Below are 21,587 nucleotides of genomic sequence, written 5' to 3'. Positions count from 1 at the left end.
CAGCGTCTTGACTTCCTACTGGCTGCCCGTGAAGATCCGGGTAGAGAATAGGTCTTCAGAAACCCATGCTTGCTGTAACAGGTGACTATGCTTGTCGTCGGAGGCGATTAACGGGAGCAGGTGGTTTCGCTGACTTGGTTGATGCATGTCATTGTATCCCAATTGCGTGGATTAATGCTCGTGATTTAAAACACATCTGTGACGTCATTCTATTGTTTGAACGCTCCATTATTTTTCAGGAATGGAGAGTTGTTTGTCAACTGAACATTATCTTCGACCAACATTTGAATTAATTACCACTTGGAATAGACATTTATTGACATGTGAATAATGTCATTTTTTTTCGAAAACATGTGTCGCCAGCTATGTTCGAACCTGCATCGTTTGATATGAGAACGTGTAATTGTCAACCTCCGCTACGGCCGCACATGAATGCATGGTGTGAAATGAACTATTTTGATATTTTCATAATTTTGCATAATGCTTAAAAGCTCAAAATAATATGTTTATAATTTGTATTGGAGCAGGTTACCTACAACTATGTTCATATTTACAGCAATTAGGTAAACCTTTGACGAGAAAAAAACAAATCAGATAATATATATATTATATATATATATTATATATAATATATATATCCTTGTTCAGGGCTCTATATTTCCTATTATTCCCGTCAGCATGTATTAACAATGTGCAAGCCATTGATACAAGTTTAGGATCCAACGAAATTATGAAGAGCCGCTTACCATGCATTGTAAACGTCAGCTCGCGACGGAGCTTAGCGCACGTGCAACAGCGGCAGAGAACGCAATCCTCGTGCATCACGCAAGGGCGACTCACGCAGTAAAAATACAGACAACAAAGAGTTCTGGTTTATTTTCCACAACAGAATATTTTGTCAAAGTGTAAAAGTAGGGATGTGTTTTATGTAGGGAATATCCTCGTAACTCGAGAGTTACTCGGACATTCTCCTCTACATCAGTCACTGCCTGATGCATAGTGAGACCCCGTCAGTTCTGAGCATGTTAATCTGAAAGCCTTCCTTCCGGACCATTACTGTTGAGAAGTCAGCAAAATACATGCACTGGATAGAGTTGAAACAGCGACAGTATATCGGGATATTGTAGAAACAGTGGCAGTATATCGGGATACAGTTGAAACAGCGGCAGTATATCGGGATACAGTTGAAACAGCGGCAGTATATCGGGATACAGTTGAAACAGCGGCAGTATATCGGGATACAGTAGAAACAGAGGCAGTTTATCGGGATACAGTTGAAACAGCGGCAGTATATCGGGATACAGTTGAAACAGCGGCAGTATATCGGGATACAGTAGAAACAGAGGCAGTATATCGGGATACAGTTGAAACAGCGGCAGTATATCGGGATACAGTTGAAACAGCGGCAGTATATCGGGATACAGTAGAAACAGAGGCAGTATATCGGGATACAGTAGAAACAGTGGCAGTATATCGGGATACAGTTGAAACAGCGACAGTATATCGGGATACAGTAGAAAGAGTGGCAGTATATCGGGATACAGTAGAAACAGAGGCAGTATATCGGGATACAGTAGAAACAGGCAGTATATCGGGATACAGTTGAAACAGCGGCAGTATATCGGGATACAATAGAAAGAGTGGCAGTATATCGGAATACAGTAGAAACAGAGGCAGTATATCGGGATACAGTAGAAACAGGCAGTATATCGGGATACAGTTGAAACAGAGGCAGTATATCGGGAAACTGTAGAAACAGTGGCAGTATATCGGGATACAGTTGAAACAGCGGCAGTATATCGGGATAAAGTTGAAACAGTGACAGTATATCAGGATACACTAGAAACAGTGGCAGTATATCGGGATACAGAAGAAATAGCGACAGTATATCGGTATACAGTAGAAACAGTGGCAGTATATCGGGATAAAGTTGAAACAGCGGCAGTATATCGGGACACAGTAGAAGCAGCGGCAGTATATCGGGATACAGTAGAAGCAGCGACAGTCTATCGGGATACAGTAGAATTATGGCCGTATATCGTGATAAAGTAGAATAGTGGCCGAATATCAGGTGATCTAGAAACAGTGGCAGTATATCGGGATAACGTTGAAACAGCGGAGGTATATAAGGATACACTAGGAAAGAGTGGCAGTATATCGGGATACAGTAGAAACAGTGGCAGTATATCGGGATATAGTTGAAACAGCGACAGTCTATCGGGATACAGTAGAAACAGCGGCAGTCTATCGGGATACAGTAGAAACAGTGGCAGTATATCGGGATACAGTTGAAACAGTGGCAGTATATCGGGATACAGTAGAAACAGCGGCAGTATATCGGGATACAGTTGAAACAGCGGCAGTATATCGGGATACAGATGAAACAGCGGCAGTATATTGGGATACAGTAGAAACAGAGGCAGTATATCGGGATACAGTAGAAACAGTGGCAGTATATCGGGATAAAGTTGAAACAGCGGCAGTATATCGGGACACAGTAGAAGCAGCGGTAGTATATCGGGATACAGTAGAATTATGGCCGTATATCGTGATAAAGTAGAATAGTGGCCGAATATCAGGTGATCTAGAAACAGTGGCAGTATATCGGGATAACGTTGAAACAGCGGAGGTATATAAGGATACACTAGAAAAGAGTGGCAGTATATCGGGATACAGTAGAAACAGTGGCAGTATATCGGTATACAGTAGAAACAGCGGCAGTCTATCGGGATAAAGTAGAGTTATGGCCGTATATCGTGATAAAGTAGAATAGTGGCCGAATATCAGGTGATATATAAACAGTGGCATATATCGGATACAGAAGAAACAGCGCTGGTATATCGGGACTGGAATACAGTAGAAAAAGTTGCAGTATAGCGGGATAAATCAGGGTATTGTATAATTGATTGATACTGATGAAAAGAAGGTTGATAATCACCACAAAATGCCGTTCAGGTTTTTTTATATAACCTCTCCCGCTCCTCAATTCTGATACTTGTTATATTCACGATATTACGCACAGACCCACGCTGCCCGGGGCGTCAGGGGGAAGCCTTTATTCAAGGAAGATGGGAAGATATTAATACTGTTTATGAAAGGGGAAATGAGAGTGTGAAAGGTTTCAGTACAAGATATCTAAGTTGTTATGACACAAGTCAGACAAGGACGTTGTAGAACCACTAGATAATGGAGCAAAACGATTGATCAACAGCGAGATTGATACACATCAGTATGTTGCAAAGTCGTCGCACACTGCCTGTCGTCTGAGAAGCCAGATCTGGTCACGTGACTTCCTAAGTTCTCCTACTTCCGGTTCAGACTCGGTCAGAGAAAACGTGCTCAAGCAAACTTGTGACGAGCGGTGAGTAAAACTCTCTTTACACGGTGTGATGTCAATGTGCATTTGTGAAACAGGCAATAAGCGCATGCCTTGATAACCGATAGCAGTTTTAGTCTTCAAACTGGAAGAATATATATAATCAGGACAAGGGAAGAATGACGGTGTTTATCCGGATATGACCTAAACTAATTTCCGATAGAGTAAACATGCTTTCTTTCATTTAATATCAGTCTCAGATGCATATGAAATATTACTTTTCTTATATCTGATATGAAATGCGACATTTTACCATTCAAGAAGCGCCATTAAGTAATACCTTAATAGCCTAATCAAGGCGATGTGTCTGAGTTTACGATGCCTCGCTAATATAGTATTGATTTCAGTGAGGAAAGAAACGTAGCACACACTGGTAGTCCCTCGCCGCCGGTGTTCGCGGGATGTTCTTATAATGGTGGACTGAGACTTCATTGCCTCTGTAGTTTGCCACCAGACAGCCGAATCAATACGTAATAAGGGCTAATGGATGTTTACGCCGTGCCCGGTAATCTGTATAGACAGGTGGGGATCGATCATGGAGTTAAGACAGGACGTAAAGTGTTGTCATGGTGACATGAGAGTATCGATTGTTTGACTCGCGGGTTAGCGTGTCGTGTTGTTGAGGCTGGGATGCGTGCATGTATTTGCACGTGCACTAAATGAGACATGTGAATAACTTCATTTGGATAGTTATTAATTGACGTTCAACACGTGCATTGAAGGAATGGATACACACGCCAACTTTGATACAGAGGATCAACACGGCGCGAAGAAATTTTGTAGCATACCTACCTATTGATGCAAGCACATGTACTGTCAAAAGCACACATGTGTTACCCAGAAGGTAAAACAAATTGTAGTTTGCATGTAGTACCTTAAGAATCAGGAATGAGAATATGGCACGTTAAATATTTGTGTAATATACAAGCGGAAAACAAACATATTATGAAAACGAAACTAGTCATTTGTTTTCACAACAATGACTTCCTGAAACATTTGTTATTGTTTTCAAGGGGTATTAAGTTGACACAAGCTTAGTGGTATACCTGATACTGTTGACATTGATATATCTGTAGTGGTAAAGCTTATATATTTCTTTTGGTAATTATTTTTTTTAAAGTAATAGCTACGTTTTTGGTGTGATAAAAGGCTATGATCAAGAGGCTGAGTGGAGACATGCAGATGTTGTTTAAACTGAATCCCACTATGTTGTGAGTGCAGGTCACACACTGAAGCCAAAGTGAGTGAGTGAGTTGGGTTTAACGCCGCTTTGGACAGTATTCAGTTATATCACGGCGTGTCAGCTTGATGTGGAAACCCACGAGCACGGGTATGGTGCTGACAAACCTGGAAATATAATCGTCGCGAACCGGGATTCGAATCCACAATCATAGGTTTCTGGTGAGCGCAAGGGACCCAACTCTTCACAGCGAATTGCGGCGCCTCACAATCACTAATGCAATTGAGCTAAGCACACGATTAAAATGCTTCCGAGACGGTATCTAAAAAAACCCAGAGAAAATGACGAATTGTGTGTACGATAGAGAGGGGACATCAATATCCTAAGCTGCCCGCATGTTTGGTAAATACAAAGTGTAATTTCCTGACTGTGGGACAAGTACCGTCAAACAATGAGACAAGGGCGTGAAAGACCTAAAATCGACACCTACACAAGATCATCTCACTACATTAATTGCTCTTTCGCAATAGATACAAATCAAGGCCCTGCTCCTGTTTTAATAGAGAATTCCGTACACTAACAGGAAGGGGAATTTCAATATTTCCCCTTTAAAACCGGCACCATGCAGCCCATCTGAAAACAAGTCGTCCTATGAAGGGTGTGACCCTAACATCTTGCCATAGGCGCAAAGATTGGTGTAGGCTGGGCAACACCAGGGACCGGCAGTGCGCCAATGGCGTTACACCATGTTTACAACATTCTGCCTCCGATTCACAAATGGTAGAAAACTTTGTTGCCGACGTAGCGGCGAGCAGTGTGCCAGGACAACAGTTCTTGACCATGATCGATATGATGGCAATTGTGCCATGGCATGGGGCGGTATCACAGATGACAGGCGAACTGATTTGGTTATTGTGAATGGACATTTGACTGGCCAGCGATATGTTGAATTTTGGGGCCTGTCGCTGGAATGATTGGAAGGAATTTTGAACTTGAAATAACAATCCCAGACCTCATCGTTTGTTTTGTTTGTTTGTTTGTTTTTAACGCCGCACTCAGCAATATTCCAGCTATTTGACGGCGGTCTGTAAATAATGGAGGCTGGACCAGACAATCCAGTGACTGACATCATGAGCATCGATCCACGCAATTGGGATCGATGACATTCATCAACCAAGTCAGCGAGCCTGATCCCGTCAGTCGCCTCTCACGACAAACAAAGTCGGCTTTTACCGCAAGCATGGGTTGCTGAAGACCTATTCTACCCCGTATCTTCACGGGTCCCGAAATATATAAGGTAGTCTGAACACACGCAACCGCATTTACTCGATGTGGGACTGTACTTGCGCTTCTACTTAATTAATGAAAAGACGGCAAAGAAATATCGTGATTATTTGCTCATCTATTCCCACTGTACAAACACCTGGTCCATTTTTTTAACGCATCAAATACAATTTGATTGGAGATTGGATTGGAAAAACAGACGAAACATTAATACGTTCAGAAATTTGTAGGGGGTCAGATGCGGTCAATGTAGAGGTTTTACAGCACTGTATGTGGCTCATTTAATGATACATTTGACAGAACTATATGATTACTGAACGAAAAACACCAAATGCATCCCTCCTTTACCAAAACCTGTGTAAGCGCTTGTTCACCAACGCCGTTCACGCGATTAGACCGTTCAACGATGCTCTATTTACGTTGGAAATGAAGTATTGATTCCTCTCTAATATAATATTGTAATTTGTGAAAACTTTCAGATTTTCAGAGAGGATGTGTTGAGTGCCATGGCGGCGCAGACAGGCGGCGTTGACAACTGGCAAGCCCGCTGTGACCTCGCCCAGAGTAACCTCCACATGTTGACCAATGAGATCTCGTGTGACGTCCTGCTGTGGGTGGGTCAGGAGAAGACGGTGTTCCGCGCCCACCAGTACGTGTTGATCAGTCGGAGCTGCGTGTTCAATGCCATGATCTGCGGCAACCTCAGGCAGCAGGAGGACGGCCCCATAAAGATCCCAGACATTGAAGCGGACATCTTCGAGGAGTTCTTGAAGTAAGAATAGTTTGTGTACGTCATATTGTGAACGGCACCGCACTTGAAATATATGCTTACGCGATGCGTTTTAGATACCTATGTTCATGGGTTCGAATCAAAATACGCCAAGATTGTGATTATTTTGTGGTTAAGCAGGGTGATACGAGTTTCTCAGACCTCTCGCACTTAGGACCTTCCACCGACAATAATCACCCCGTGACAAACCCGAATTACAACTCCACCCAAATTAGATTTTATGAATTATAGGAATATCTACAAAATGCATTTAGAAACTGAGATTAGAATTATTCCAGAAATTGGTGTTCACCATTGTTCCCTTGTAGAGAATCTAACTAGAACGTCGCGAGCCAATGGGCTATTACGAGTCATGTCCCTTTTATGTTCCTCCTATTGACCAATCAGATTCCACCTCTCATATCACTACATTTGCTTTAAACAAAACGCCGGCGCCCAGTGAAGACGATCTGATCGATAATCAAGATCTATACTGTAATAACACGGGTCTTACTTCGCGAAGTGTATTAAATAACGCGAGCACCTTGATCAAATACATGAATGAGTGAGTATGGTTTTTACGCCGCTTTTAGCAATATTCCAGCAAAATATCACGCCGGGGGACACCAGAAATGGGCTTCACACATTGTACCCATATCGGGATTTGAACCCGGGTCTTCAGCGTGACGAGCGAATTCCTTAACCACTAGGCTACCCGATCGCCCTTAAATATATGAAAAGATTAAAAAAATATCTGTTGACGCTTATTTGTCGGTACACATGCTTTGCAAATCCTGCAATCGACCAAAATCTTCACGGCAATTTACGAACCGGATATCGATTTCATTACGCGATCTTGATTGGTCTATGCATAGACTCGTTAGTCCAGCCAAATATAACTCTGTAATTACAGTCTAGTTCGGCAAGGGCGGAAAATGGACTTTGATAGTCAGTTAACTCTTTTGCCTCGGGAAGATGCCATTTTGCCGACCAGCTTATGTATGTGAGCTAATCCTTGACAGGCCTTCTGAACCACGAGGCATCACAAGTTAATACTGTCATTCCGGCATTGTGTACGTTTGTCTTACATCAAACGTAGAATTGCACATTCAAATGCAGAGTTCATGGTACAAGTGTGTCCGCTCGTGGAATACTTTCTTGTTTTCCTCGTGCCATTGAACTCTGTCCCAAATTTTGGAGGTAACTAAATTGGATCTGGCGGACAGGCTCTGTGTCGCTGGTTCTCACACAAGTTACCAGTTCCACATTCAGTTATGTACAGGTCACAGTGAGATAACTGGGATATCGCCGTGTGTAGCGTAAAACAACATTCACTTACTCCTGTATTATATCTTCTCATATCTCACATCACTATATTGTGATATTGTGTCCTCTATTCAAATGAATACCTTCACGTTTTTGTGTTGGTCTGTTAAGAGGTTAAATAATATGAATATATCAAGAATATCGAGAAGACTGTATCGAAATCGTAATTCTTAAGCTATTATACCAAGAGCCCTTGAGTGGTATTGTCAGTAGCTGCAGGTACCACGCAACGTGTCATGAAAGTGTATTCCTTTGTATCGGTAGATGACCTCCAGACTACTATTAACTGTAACATTAGCTTCACCCATCAGGTGACTTTTCGATGTATTGTCCACTGCATTAGTCATGTTGATTCAAGACAGTGGACCGCCTCCGTGTTCTAGTGGTAAAGTGTCCGCCCGGAGAGCGGAAGGTCCGGGGTTCGATCCCCGACCGCGTCATACCAAAAGACGTTAAAAAATGGTACTAGTTGTTACCCTGTCTGGTGCTTGGCATTAAGGGGCTAAAACAAGGACTGGTCGACTGGTGAGGTTTTCATGTTAAACTGCGGCATGGTATCTCAGTGAGCTAACACTGTCCGGACTAGTACAAGCAGCCACACGCACACACACACGTGCATGCACGTCGCTATATAAGTCCAATAATCTTGGACGCGACGTTAAACCCCATTATACCTCACCTCAAAACAGTGATTATGATCCTCAGCCTGATGTCATCAATGTTCCCTCTGTTGTATTCGCCAGGTTCATGTACACCAATGACGCCGACATCAACCCAGACAACGTGACGGGCCTGCTGTACAGCTCCAAGAAGTATGCCGTGCAGCTTCTCGAAGATAAATGTCTCAAGTACCTGGAGGACTCGCTCACCTCTGAAAATGTTTGCGCTATCTTGGAACAGGCACACATATACGACGAGGAAGGTCTCTATGAGAAGGCTCTGAAGGCTGCCAAGTGCTCAGGGAATAGGACCCTCAAATCTGCAGGCTTCACGGAGCTGTGCAAGGAATGCTTCAACAAGATCATTCTAGCTGATGACCTTAGCGCTGCAGAGGAGTCTGTGTTCAGTGCTGCCATCTCCTGGGCAAAAGAAGAGTGTAGGCGTCAGGTAAGGTTGATAACTCCCGATTCCATACGCAACATCCTCGGGCAGGCTTTGTATCACATCCGCTTCCCATTGATGGAACCTCGTTTCTTCGTACAGAATGTGCGCCCAGAAAAACTTTTAACAGACCAAGAGTCATTAGAACTGTTTGAATACTACATTTGCCCTGAGAAGGGGATTCAGACATTCATTGTTAAGAGAAGAAAAAGTCAAATTATTGTGTCCAAAGACAGACTAATCCGTGTTCAACGATTCTCTGGAACTGACTTCCCGTGGTCATGGACATGCAGTGGTGGCGGGGATGACTCCATTCGGTTCTCGGTTAGTCATGACGTCATCTTGGTAGGCTTCATGTTATACGGCCCATTTACACAGCAAGCAGAGGAGAACCGAGTGGAATACTCGGTTCAGGCCCGAATATTTGATCAGCGAGACTGTCCGATGGCCCAGTCTCAAGTGGACACGGTGATGGAGGTCAGTTACCATGATAAATACAACGTGGTGATGTTCCAGGAGAGAGTGGACATCCACAGGAACCAGATCTACACGCTAGTGGTCAACATCAAGGGCCGTAATACGCTGAAGGGCATCGGGGGGATGAAGAGGGCTGAGAGGGGAGGCGTGGTGTGGACATTCATGGACTCGGACAAGAGTACAAGGGGAACTAACTCTTCCAAAGGCCAGATACCAGGCCTAGTGTACTGCATGCCCACTGCGGAAACCGAAGACGACGTGTAGAGGTTTGAATGAGTGAGTGAATGTTGCCATACAACGCAGTCAGCAATATTTAGCCTCTACATATTCGAGTCCGGCCCAGAAGACGCATCCTTGATAGCATGATAGTAATATATACACCATTGGGGAACGATGACACACACTCAATGTCATCCGCACATTGTACATTATAATCACCCAGTGATTTCATGTTGCTGTTAGGTTTCCTGGCCGTGGGGACCTGTTGTATCCCCGGACCCCGGGAGGTGATCAGAGTCATTGAAGCGCAACTTTGGTTCCTACATTGTTTTCAGACAAAGTGTTTGATTATTATTGTTTCCATTATATCTGTTTGCAATGAAGGTTGAGTGGTTCATGAAACCACGACCATGGCCCCCTGGAGCTGGAGGTGGAGCTGGAACCTGGCTCCTTTCTGCTGTCCACAACATGGTTCAGATGTGTCACATGTGACATACGACCATGAGCCTCTGGCCCTGGAGCCTGGCTCCTTTCTGCTGTCCACAACATGGTTCAGATGTGTCACATGTGACATACGACCATGAGCCTCTGGCCCTGGAGCCTGGCTCCTTTCTGCTGTCCACAACATGGTTCAGATGTGTCACATGTGACATACGACCATGAGCCTCTGGCGCTGGAGCCTGCCTCCTTTCTGCTGTTTACCACATGATTCAGATGTGTCACATGTGACATACGACCACGACCCTCTGGCGCTGGAGCCTGACTCCTTTCTGCTGTTCACCAAATGGTTCAGATGTGTCACATGTTACATACGACCATGAGCCTCTGGCGCTGGAGCCTGGCTCCTTTCTGCTGTCCACAACATGGTTCAAATGTGTCACAGGAAACAGTTGATTTGCGGAAACTAATAGTCATAGAAAAGCAATTCTTTCCCATTGCCAGTCATTGTCAGTAGGCATTTAAAGTAATTATGGGTATAATTATGAGCATTTATATTTGCAGATTTGCTGTTACTACAGTATTCAATGTATGTGTGGTAATACATTTTGGTCATAAACACGACAGAAATCAGCAATGGGAGTGTATTTAAAGTTTTATTGACCGCAGATAACTTTCCATTTGTCGCTTTTCTATAGCCACAATGAGCGATGTGACGTTATTATTGTGAAGGGCCATGTGGAACTAAACATTGCAAGGCTTGCTTAATTTTCTTTAGGGGTGCATCTCATTGGTCTACGATGCTGCGGTGCTTCACAATTTCGTCTGTTTTATTTGCGGGTAAAGTATGATGATGTAAATAAAATCAGTGTTTGAGCATATACAGTTACTGTACCAAACTTTGTTTGTTGATAGTATCGGTGTTTGCTTAATTTAGATCAACAACTTCAAAACATCGGCCTCAACCCATGCCTCTTCACTCCATATGTTGGCTCACACCCAAGAGTAGAATGGAGAGAAACATACTGTCTTTACAATGTAGATGTTTGAAACCTCACGCTGCGCGTTCAGTTTAGCGTGGTTAAATCTCAGGGCTCGACACTAGCCCTGGTCCGCTGGTCCGAGTCTAGTATATTTTTTCAAAGACCCCCGTGTTATTTTGGGGACAAACAGAGTAATTTAAGCTTGTACGACTTTTAATTGATCAGCAATTGATCAAGTCTAAACTCTAAGCACCATTGTGTCAAGTAGAGACAGGACCAGTAGACTTCTTGGATGGTCCTTTGGGCCACTGACAATTTTGGTTAATGTCAAGCTCTGAACCTACGGCTCTACATTGAAAACACAGTAACTATGTTTATCTCCTTATTAGGTATTGGTTTCCTGTTGGTGAGGTTAGCTGTCAGATTGGAGATAGATCGTGTTTACAGAGAAGACAAAGAATGGTGACCGCATACAGCGAAACTTGTATCTGGTGAAGTTCTGTTAAATCTTGAAACGTGCCAGCACTGTCAGTGTATCTAATTAATTCCAGGTAACGCAACACAGCTCGCCATCAGACGAGCAGGAAATGCTTTGACTCAAACTTGCTACGACTACACTTCTGACAGAAATAGTCTCTCGTCAACATGTGGGAGCATGGTTGCCCATTGGTGTATGGCGGCAAGAGGAGTTGCTTTTCTAAGGGGCAAGGATCCGTTGATCATGGTTTTAAGTCCCGGATTCGCACTGATTATGATCCTTGGACAACATCAAAGTAATGTACGTCGGTTTACATAAAGTGGTAAGGAACGGGCAGTTGAACTTGACCCTTTTTATAAAATGGTAGGAAGTGATCATTGACCCTTTTGTAAGGGCGGGAATGGAGCTGGGACTTGTCCTAAGCGTCTATGTCCTGTGTCTTTCCTTCCATAAACCATTTCTGGTGAAATCCATTTCTGAGGTCACCCACGGCGATGTTGCTGGCATATTGCTAAAAGCGGCGTAAAACCATATTCACTCACTCACTCACCCATCGACTCGCCGTGAGGAAGTTACTGTCGTCAACCTACGTGAACGTTGACCAAATGACCACGTTGTTCGATTGATATGTGGTGTATGTACAGTAACTCCCGCCATTGTTCAAGAATATCTTCTTTCTTTTACCAGCGTGTTGTCTACTTGCTATTGTTACGGATAACAAATGTGCCATTACAGAAACTTACATCATTACAAGTTACACAAGTGTACGTCTCGTTGTGTACTTTGAATCCTTTAATAGGAATATTCACTGAGATTAATGTATGAAGTCCGTTTGATTATAGGCTTATGACTTTCAAAGGCAGAGAACTATGAGGCTATGAGTCTTGTTGGTGTTCCCCCACTAGGATGTTGTTTCATATATTAAATCATATAATTTTCACCGCTATTTTTTTGCCTTTTACGCCCAATGAATTCTGGGTCGGCGGGTAATCGAGACTGGTTATTGTCTGGCGTCCACGTTGTATATTAGTATTGTATAATGAATGAACATTGGAATTAAAATGGTATTCAACATTCAAATCATTACGAAAATCGTACAGACCCTCTTCTACCAAGATTCAAACGAAACTTCAGTTATACCTCCAAAGAAAGTTAAATCCCCTTCTCTCAGAGTGTGGGTGGGATTCTATTAACCATTGTATGCCTCCATTGACCTCCATGACAGTAGATGGTGTGAATGCATTGGTGTGTGCAAGGCGGCCATTGCCACTTATCGTTCTTCTGTTTTTCAGTAAAACAAATCACCTGGAAGGGTTGGACTTAATTAACTTCGAGGTGGGACTGCTAGACCTGTATGTCTGATACATATGTCACCATGATGTACGTGCAAACTGTTTATAGTGACGTTAAAACCAAGTTGGATTCCTTCAGGGGGTCGCAGGTCATGTTTCATGTTACTTTGTCACGCTGTTATCCGATTGTTATCTTGTTCAATTCATGTTATAAGATTGTTATCTGTCTTGTCTGTCTCATGTCAAACAATGGGAGCGAAATGATCCTACCATTGTAAGGAGCCAACCGGGGAATATAACCCCAACATGTTCAGCGAGCAATGTTTCATCACAATGTTTGTTAAAAGCTGAGATTATTCGATTTTTTCAAGTATTTTCTGGAACAAATTATGTTTTTCATAAGGTTTTCCAGCCACCCGTCAAAAGTGGTCGGCCTGTAAGTGTGACCTGTTGTGTGAGAGAACGGGTGACGTCACAGTTCTTTGTCCAGCCAGGAATAGAGTTCACACTTTGTGAGTGAGTGAGTTGGGTTTAACGCCGCTTTTAACAGTATTCCAGTTATATCACGGCGTCCAGATTAATGTGGGGGGAAAGCCCGAAGTGATACAGGTCTCAGACGTTTTACCACATCGGTGAAACCCACGAGCACAAGTATGGTCCTAGCAAACCTAGAAACATAAACATAGGTCCCTGGCGTGCCCAAGGGACGCAACTCTGCACGGCGAATCGCTGCGCTTTAAACGACTGGGCCACCCGTGTCCCCCCCCTCACACTCTGTACCCACATGGGGAGGATGTTCTCATTTTGCCGACATCCAAACTGCCTGCACTGAATGACCCTCCTGATGAAGGAGTAAGTATACACCCCGAAACGTTGTGTTCCTCAAAATAAAAAAGTTGACATCCATAAATGTTTTTTCCTTAAGTTATGGTCTGCTGATTCGTTAGACGTATGAATAGTTGAATTAGTCCCTATGGTGAGAATATGTTATAACAACAGTGTCTTCTTCCCAAGGTGGTTACATGTGGGTTATTCAAGGCGGTATAAATAACTATGGAGTGGAGCATACACAGAACTGAAGTAGTGTCAGGTGGTAGTCACATGGGAACACATCTGGCGAATAAGGGCTTGTTAACCCCACCGCCAGGTGTTGCCCAGGACAACCTCCTTGGTTGGTAGTAGATGCACTAATTATCTTATCAGTGAGGTTCAACTCTTGTTTCATTACGTTGTCACATTGAAACCTTATTAGCAAAGTCGTGAACTCGATATATTCATGATCTCATTACAATCAGAACGTTCTTGCTCCCGTTCCCTTCTGAGTCAGAGCGTCGCCTACCAGACCGAGATAGTGATAGTCGGGGATGTATTTTTACTCATGCAACCTCGAAAAGGTTAACACAGGATAGTTTAGAGCTCTGCGGTTATTTCATCAAACTCATCGTCTGTCTTCAGTTGGATAACCGTTTGACACGGGAGAGACTTGCCATAGCCCGTGTGACGTATTGCCATACAATATCGGCCATCTGCTACACATTCTAGAAATTTATTTAGTTCAGTTTTCAAATTATGAATCGATATTTATCAAAGGGCTGTCATTCCAGACTACGCTTTGTAAAATATCGATTCAAACTTTGAATAAGATTAGAAACTAGAGGCGTCACGTCATTTCATTGGTCGTTCTGACGTAACCTGTGATAGGATATCCTCAGATCTTTGTGTGTCACCAATATTTGATTTCAATTAGAATGATATTGCTATCACTGCGATGTTCCTGCTTATGATGTCATCATAAGTCCCCGCATCAACATGAAGTCGGGTGTGCTTGTACATCGGATAAGACAATGGGCGTTGCTTATTCCCAGCATGACAATACTATGACGAATATACCTCACTTTGACAAAGTATCCAATATTTTCCATTTTTAGATGAGGATTAGCATGACGAAACATTCCTATGTTCTTTTGATATTCATATGGCTTGTACAAAACACACGGTCATTTAAGCTATGTTCAACGTAGTCACCGCTGCCCTTTTTTAAGCTCTACTGTTTCGAGATAGGCATTGTAGGGGAGCTATATACAACTAATTAACTATAAGTCACAATGTTCTATATCGTTCCGTGTGTTATTCATAAGCATTTTACCTGACGTGTTAGATGTCTTTGTTATCCAGTTGACGTGTCATGTTATCCATTTGTTTATCGAAGACGTATATTCTTTTGATAAGCCACATAAATAATTATTTATATATATATTTATCATGTGATTCCAAAAACCAGTTCTATTTTAGTAAAGATTCTAAACGTATGTTATTGTGTGTGTCTTTGTTACTATGTTGTTTGTGCCAGTAGACAATGCCAAGCGTAGTTGCATCTGAGTTACATCCCTTGTCGGGATCCTATTCTCGTTGGCTCGAATCCAAGATTCTCCCTGATTGTGATCCTTGGTTTGGCAGCATCACACCATGCTCTGGAGTGTCAAGGTGACGAACATCTGGTACCTGCATCGTTTTCTCTAAACATTACTCTGACACTCCTTCATATAACTTACAGTGTTCAAAGCGGCGCTGGGGCCGCCTCCGTGGTCTAATGGAAAGAGCGTCTGCCCTGAGAGCCGCGTCATACCAAAAGACTTTAAAAGATGGTACTTGTCCTTACCCAGCCTGGCGCTCGGCATTAAGGAGCTAAACCAAAGACTGGTCGGCTCGGAGTCAGTATATTGTGTCTGAGTGGGGTATTCATGTTAAAAAATGCGGCATGGTATCTCAGTGGGCTAGCACTGTAAAATGCCATTACTCCGGACTAATACAAGCAGATATACACACACACACAAACGCATGCACGCACGCGCACACACAAACGTGTATGCACGTCGCAATGTAAGTGCAATAATCTTGAACGCGGCGTTAAACCCCCATTTCACCTCACCTAAAAGCAGCGTTATCTCAACCCACTCGCTCGCTCGCTCATACATTCACGGAGGCCTTATCCATGGAAATTATTTGAATCTAAACCAAAACGGATCAATTCATGACTTGAATACGAATGACCGACATTCCTTTTTAATGCATCGTGTATGATCCGAGCTGGAACTCCCCCCAAGCATCCTATGCAAAGAACGAGTTGTTTTTTGACGATAATCTATCTCATACGCAACATGGCCCTAGGTTTCGATCTGACATCTAATGTTCTTAGCCCTATGTTATAGCTGTGTACATGTAGCTGTGTCTGGTGTTTACAATAACATGAAGCGCCACACAAATATCCCTATGATACATCACAGGCCCACGGCGCTTGGTGCTTTTGGGTGTACATGTGTTTGGCATATACCTAATGTCAAGTGGGTGAATCTATGCCTCGGGACCTTAAGCCGGATCAGCACTCAGCTCAAGGTGAAACAAGTTATACAATCTACAAATATTTCTTTACACGGATGTCTCAGTTTTCCAGGCACCAGAGTTTTCTAGAGGTCCAGAGAATCCGCTGGTCAAGGGTTCGAATCCCAAATTCAGTACATACCTGGGCTGATGTGGTCGCTACATCACAATATACTTAATGTCTACACTGATCATTCACTCACTCACTCACTCACTCACTCACACACTCATACACACTCACTCACTCACTCACTCACTCACTCCTCTTACCTCAAGTGACTGAACTATTATTATTTGAATGTGAAATGTATAAGAAATCCGAGAAGCGAAACCCCGAACAAGAAATTGGGTTAATGTCATAGTGCAAATGCATCGTCTATACTAATCAGACTACTGTGTAATCGTGCATCGAAGCTAGGGCATCACGAACAGGCAGCACCTGACTTCACGAGCAGACGCATCATTGGGCTGTTATCTATTTAGACGTGTAATTGGAATACGCCACAGCTGTTTACTGGACAGTATGCACGAGATGACACCAGGTTTGGAAACCGTTTACGTGTTATGAAGGTTTGATAAGGAAGGCATAGGGAAGATACAGGAGATATACATGATGGTAGGGTAGTTTAAGGACAATCCATGGGATACAGTAGATATACATGACGGTAGGGTAGTTTAAGGACAATCCATGGGATACAGTAGATATACATGACGGTAGGGTAGGTTAAGGACAATCCATGGGATACAGTAGATATACACGATGGTAGGGTAGTTTAAGGACAATTCATGTGATACAGTAGATATACATGATGGTAGGGTAGTTTAAGGACAATCCATGGGATACAGTAGATATACATGACGGTAGGGTAGTTTAAGGACAATTCATGTGATACAGTAGATATACATGATGGTAGGGTAGTTTAAGGACAATCCATGTGATACAGTAGATATACATGACGGTAGGGTAGTTTAAGGACCATTCATGTGATACAGTAGATATACATGATGGTAGGGTAGTTTAAGGACAATCCATGGGATACAGTAGATATACATGACGGTAGGGTAGTTTAAGGACAATCCATGGGATACAGTAGATATACATGACGGTAGGGTAGTTTAAGGACAATCCATGGGATACAGTAGATATACATGACGGTAGGGTAGTTTAAGGACAACTCATGTGATACAGTAGACACAGATGATGGTAGGGTAGTTTAAGGACAACTCATGTGATACAGTAGACATACATGACGGTAGGGTAGTTTAAGGACAATTCATGTGATACAGTAGATATACATGACGGTAGGGTAGTTTAAGGACAACTCATGTGATACAGTAGACACAGATGACGGTAGGGTAGTTTAAGTGCAACTCGTGTGATACTGTAGATATACATGATGGTAGGGTAGTTTAAGGACAACTCATGTAATACAGTAGATATACATGACGGTAGGGTAGTTTAAGGACAACTCATGTGATACAGTAGATAAACATGATGGTAGGGTAGTTTAAGGACAACTCAGGTGATACAGTAGATATACATGATGGTAGGATAGTTTGCGGACAACTCACGTGATACAGTAGATATACATGATGGTAGGATATGTTGCGTACAAAACGTGACAGTAGATATACATGATGGTAGGATAGTTTGCGGACAACTCACGTGATACAGTAGATATACATGATGGTAGGGTAGGTTGCGTACAACTCACGTGACACAGTAGATATACATGATGGTAGGATAGTTTGTGGCCAACACACGTGATACAGTAGACATACATGATGGTGGGGTTGTTTGCGGACAACTCACGTGACACAGTAGATATACATGATGGTAGGATAGTTTAAGGACAACTCACGTGACACAGTAGATATACATGATGGTGGGGTTGTTTGCGGACAACTCATTTGATACAGTAGATGAACGTTATAGTAGGGTAGTTTAAGGACAACTCATGTGACACAGTAGATATACATGATGGTAGGGTAGTTTAAGGACAACTCATGTGATACAGTAGATATACATGATGGCAGGGTAGTTTAAGGGCAACTCATGTGATACAGCAGATATACATGATGGTAGGATAGTTTGTGGACAACTCACGTGACACAGTAGATATACATGATGGTGGGGTAGTTTGCGGACAACTCACGTGATACAGTAGATATACATGATGGTGGGGTAGTTTGCGGACAACTCACGTGACACAGTAGATATACATGATGGTAGGATATGTTGCGGACAACTCACGTGACACAGCAGATATACATGATGGTAGGATATGTTGCGTACAACTCACGTGACACAGTAGATAAACATGATGGTGGGGTAGTTTGCGGACAACTCACGTGACACAGTAGATATACATGATGGTAGGATATGTTGCGTACAACTCACGTGACACAGTAGATAAACATGATGGTAGGATAGTTTGTGGCCAACATACGTGATACTGTAGATATACATGATGGTGGGGTTGTTTGTGGACAACTCATGTGACACAGTAGATATACATGACGGTGGGGTTGTTTGCGGACAACTCATGTGACACAGTAGATATACATGATGGTGGGGTAGTTTGCGGACAACTCACGTGACACAGTAGATATACATGATGGTAGGATAGTTTGTGGCCAACATACGTGATACTGTAGATATACATGATGGTGGGGTTGTTTGCGGACAACTCATGTGACACAGTAGATATACATGACGGTGGGGTTGTTTGCGGACAACTCATGTGACACAGTAGATATACATGATGGTGGGGTAGTTTGCGGACAACTCACGTGACACAGTAGATATACATGATTGTAGGATATGTTGCGTACAACTCACGTGACACATTAGATATACATGATGGTAGGATAGTTTGTAGCCAACATACGTGATACTGTAGATATACATGATGATGGGGTTGTTTGCGGACATCTCACGTGACACAGTAGATATACATGATGGTAGGGGTAGGATAGTTTGTGGCCAACACACGTGATACAGTAGATATACATGATGGTAGGATAGTTTGCGGACAACTCATGTGACACAGTAGATATACATGATGGTAGGATAGTTTGTGGACAACTCACGTGACACAGTAGATATACATGATGGTAGGATAGTTTGTGGACAACTCACGTGACACAGTAGATATACATGATGGTAGGATAGTTTGCGGACAACTCATGTGATACAGTAGATATACATGATGGTGGGATAGTTTGCGGACAACTCACGTGATACAGTAGATATACATCATGGTGGGATGGTTTAAGGACAACTCATGTCGTACAGTAGATATAGACGATGGTAGGGTAGTTTGTGGACATCTCACGTGATACAGTAGATATACATGATGGTAGGGTAGTTTGTGGACATCTCATGTCATACAGTAGATATACATGGTGGTGGGATAGTTTGCGGACAACTCACGTGATACAGTAGATATACATGATGGTAGGGTAGTTTGTGGACATCTCTCGTGATACAGTAGATATACATGAAGGTGGGGTAGTTTAAGGACAATTCATGGGATACAGCAGATATACATGACGGTAGGGTAGTTTGCGGACAACTCACGTGATACAGTAGATATACCTGATGGTGGGGTAGTTTAAGGACAACTCACGTGACACAGTAGATATAGATGATGGTAGGGCAGTTTGAGGTCAATTCATGTGAAGTCCTGAAGACGTTAGCAATGGTAAGCACGTTACACCGCTAACTAAGACACGGTGAGCTACATGAAGTGAAATGTACACATCAGTTCAAGTTTTTTTATTGGACTAATGTCAGAGACAAATCCTTTCTGAAATAATTTCTCATACAGCTTGACAGTTCTTCCTTTTTCTCGACATATAAATCAGGATTTAAACCAAGCATGAGCCGCCTACCCCGGTTTAATAAATCATTCTTGACTTGAAAACAACCACAAATCGTAGGATATCATAAATAGCAGTGTGTGTCGTCGTAGTTCGTGGTCCCCCGACGATGCTGCCGCTTGCTCAGGGCTTTGTCGTGACGTTCCGGTCGTAACGGTGCAATTACGATGATGGTTGACACAACGATCACCTCTTTTTTTCTGAAAAGGCTTCTGATCGCTGTACTGATTGCTGATTGTTTTCCAATCTCCCGACATTTGAAGCTGCACTCAAATACATTTCACGGCAATGTGGGTTTTTGTTGCTAATTTCAATTTGTCATAATAAGATTCATATCGGGATTTTATGACGCATCAATTCTTTAAGTGGCCAACGAAACATATCCATCTCGTCCGTCTTCCCAGTAACATTTACACCCATTTGACGAGCTCACCGGGTGTGGAACTGTGTCAATTTTCTATTTCAATGATGCATGTAAATAGTAAAGCTGCATGTTAATAGTGGCGTCATAGCTGTATATGATCAGTGGTGTTATTGCTGAAAATGAATAGTGGTGTTATTGCTGCATATGAAAAGTGGCGTCATAGCTGTATATAATTAGTGGTGTTATTGCCGCATTTAAATAGTGGTGTTATAGCTGTATATGATTAGAGGCGTCAAAGCTGTATAAAATTAGTGGTGTTTTTGCTGCATATGAATAGTGGTGTTATTGCTGCATTTGAATAGTGGCGTCATAGCTGTATATAATTAGTGGTGTTATTGCTGCATTTGAATAGTGGTGTTATAGCTGTATATGATTAGTGGCGTCATAGCTGTATATAATAAGTGGTGTTATTGCTGCATATGAATAGTGGTGTTATTGCTGCATATAATTAGCGGTTTGGCTGCTTTTGACTAGTGGCGTCATAGCTGTATATGAATAGTGGTGTTATAGCTGCATATAAATAGTGGTGTTATAGCTGCATATAGATAGTGGTGTTATAGCTGCATATAAATAGTGGTGTTATTGCTGCATATAAATAGTGGTGTTATAGCTGCATATAAATAGTGGTGTTATAGCTGCATATAAATAGTGGTGTTATAGCTGCATATAAATAGTGGTGTTATTGCTGCATATAAATAGTGGTGTTATAGCTGCATATAAATAGCGGTGTTATAGCTGCATATAAATAGCGGTGTTATAGCTGCATATAAATAGTGGTGTTATTGCTGCATATAAATAGTGGTGTTATAGCTGCATATAAATAGTGGTGTTATAGCTGCATATAAATAGTGGTGTTATAGCTGCATATAAATAGTGGTGTTATTGCTGCATATGAATAGTGGTGTTATAGCTGCATATAATTAGCGGTGTTATAGTAGTTTATAACTAGTGGTGTTATTGCTGCATATGCATAATGG

The 21,587-nt window shown here is 42.5% G+C and overlaps 1 protein-coding gene across 1 annotated transcript; it reads left to right on the top strand.

The window, feature by feature from the left end:
- Positions 1 to 2,009: 2,009 nt before the first annotated feature.
- Positions 2,010 to 10,561, top strand: LOC124134190 (BTB/POZ domain-containing protein 6-like). The gene is made up of 3 exons (XM_046498904.2): positions 2,010 to 3,361; positions 6,320 to 6,612; positions 8,679 to 10,561. Exons 2-3 carry the CDS (start codon positions 6,347 to 6,349, stop codon positions 9,775 to 9,777), a joined length of 1,365 nt encoding a protein of 454 aa, XP_046354860.2. The 5' UTR covers positions 2,010 to 3,361; positions 6,320 to 6,346; the 3' UTR covers positions 9,778 to 10,561.
- The last annotated feature ends 11,026 nt before the right edge of the window (positions 10,562 to 21,587 follow it).

This window comes from Haliotis rufescens, unplaced genomic scaffold (assembly GCF_023055435.1).
Source record: "Haliotis rufescens isolate VD_foot unplaced genomic scaffold, xgHalRufe1.0.p SCAF_1, whole genome shotgun sequence".
Taxonomy (NCBI): domain Eukaryota; kingdom Metazoa; phylum Mollusca; class Gastropoda; order Lepetellida; family Haliotidae; genus Haliotis; species Haliotis rufescens.
This window is presented reverse-complemented; position numbering and strand designations above follow the sequence as displayed.

What these genes read in the sequence shown, in the direction of transcription:
- LOC124134190 (XM_046498904.2), top strand. Translation starts at nt 6,347, where the DNA reads ATGGCGGCGCAGACAGGCGGCGTTGACAACTGGCAAGCCCGCTGTGAC. An exon ending in ATCTTCGAGGAGTTCTTGAA is followed by an intron (nt 6,613 to 8,678) that starts GTAAGAATAGTT and finishes TGTATTCGCCAG; the next exon opens with GTTCATGTACACCAATGACG.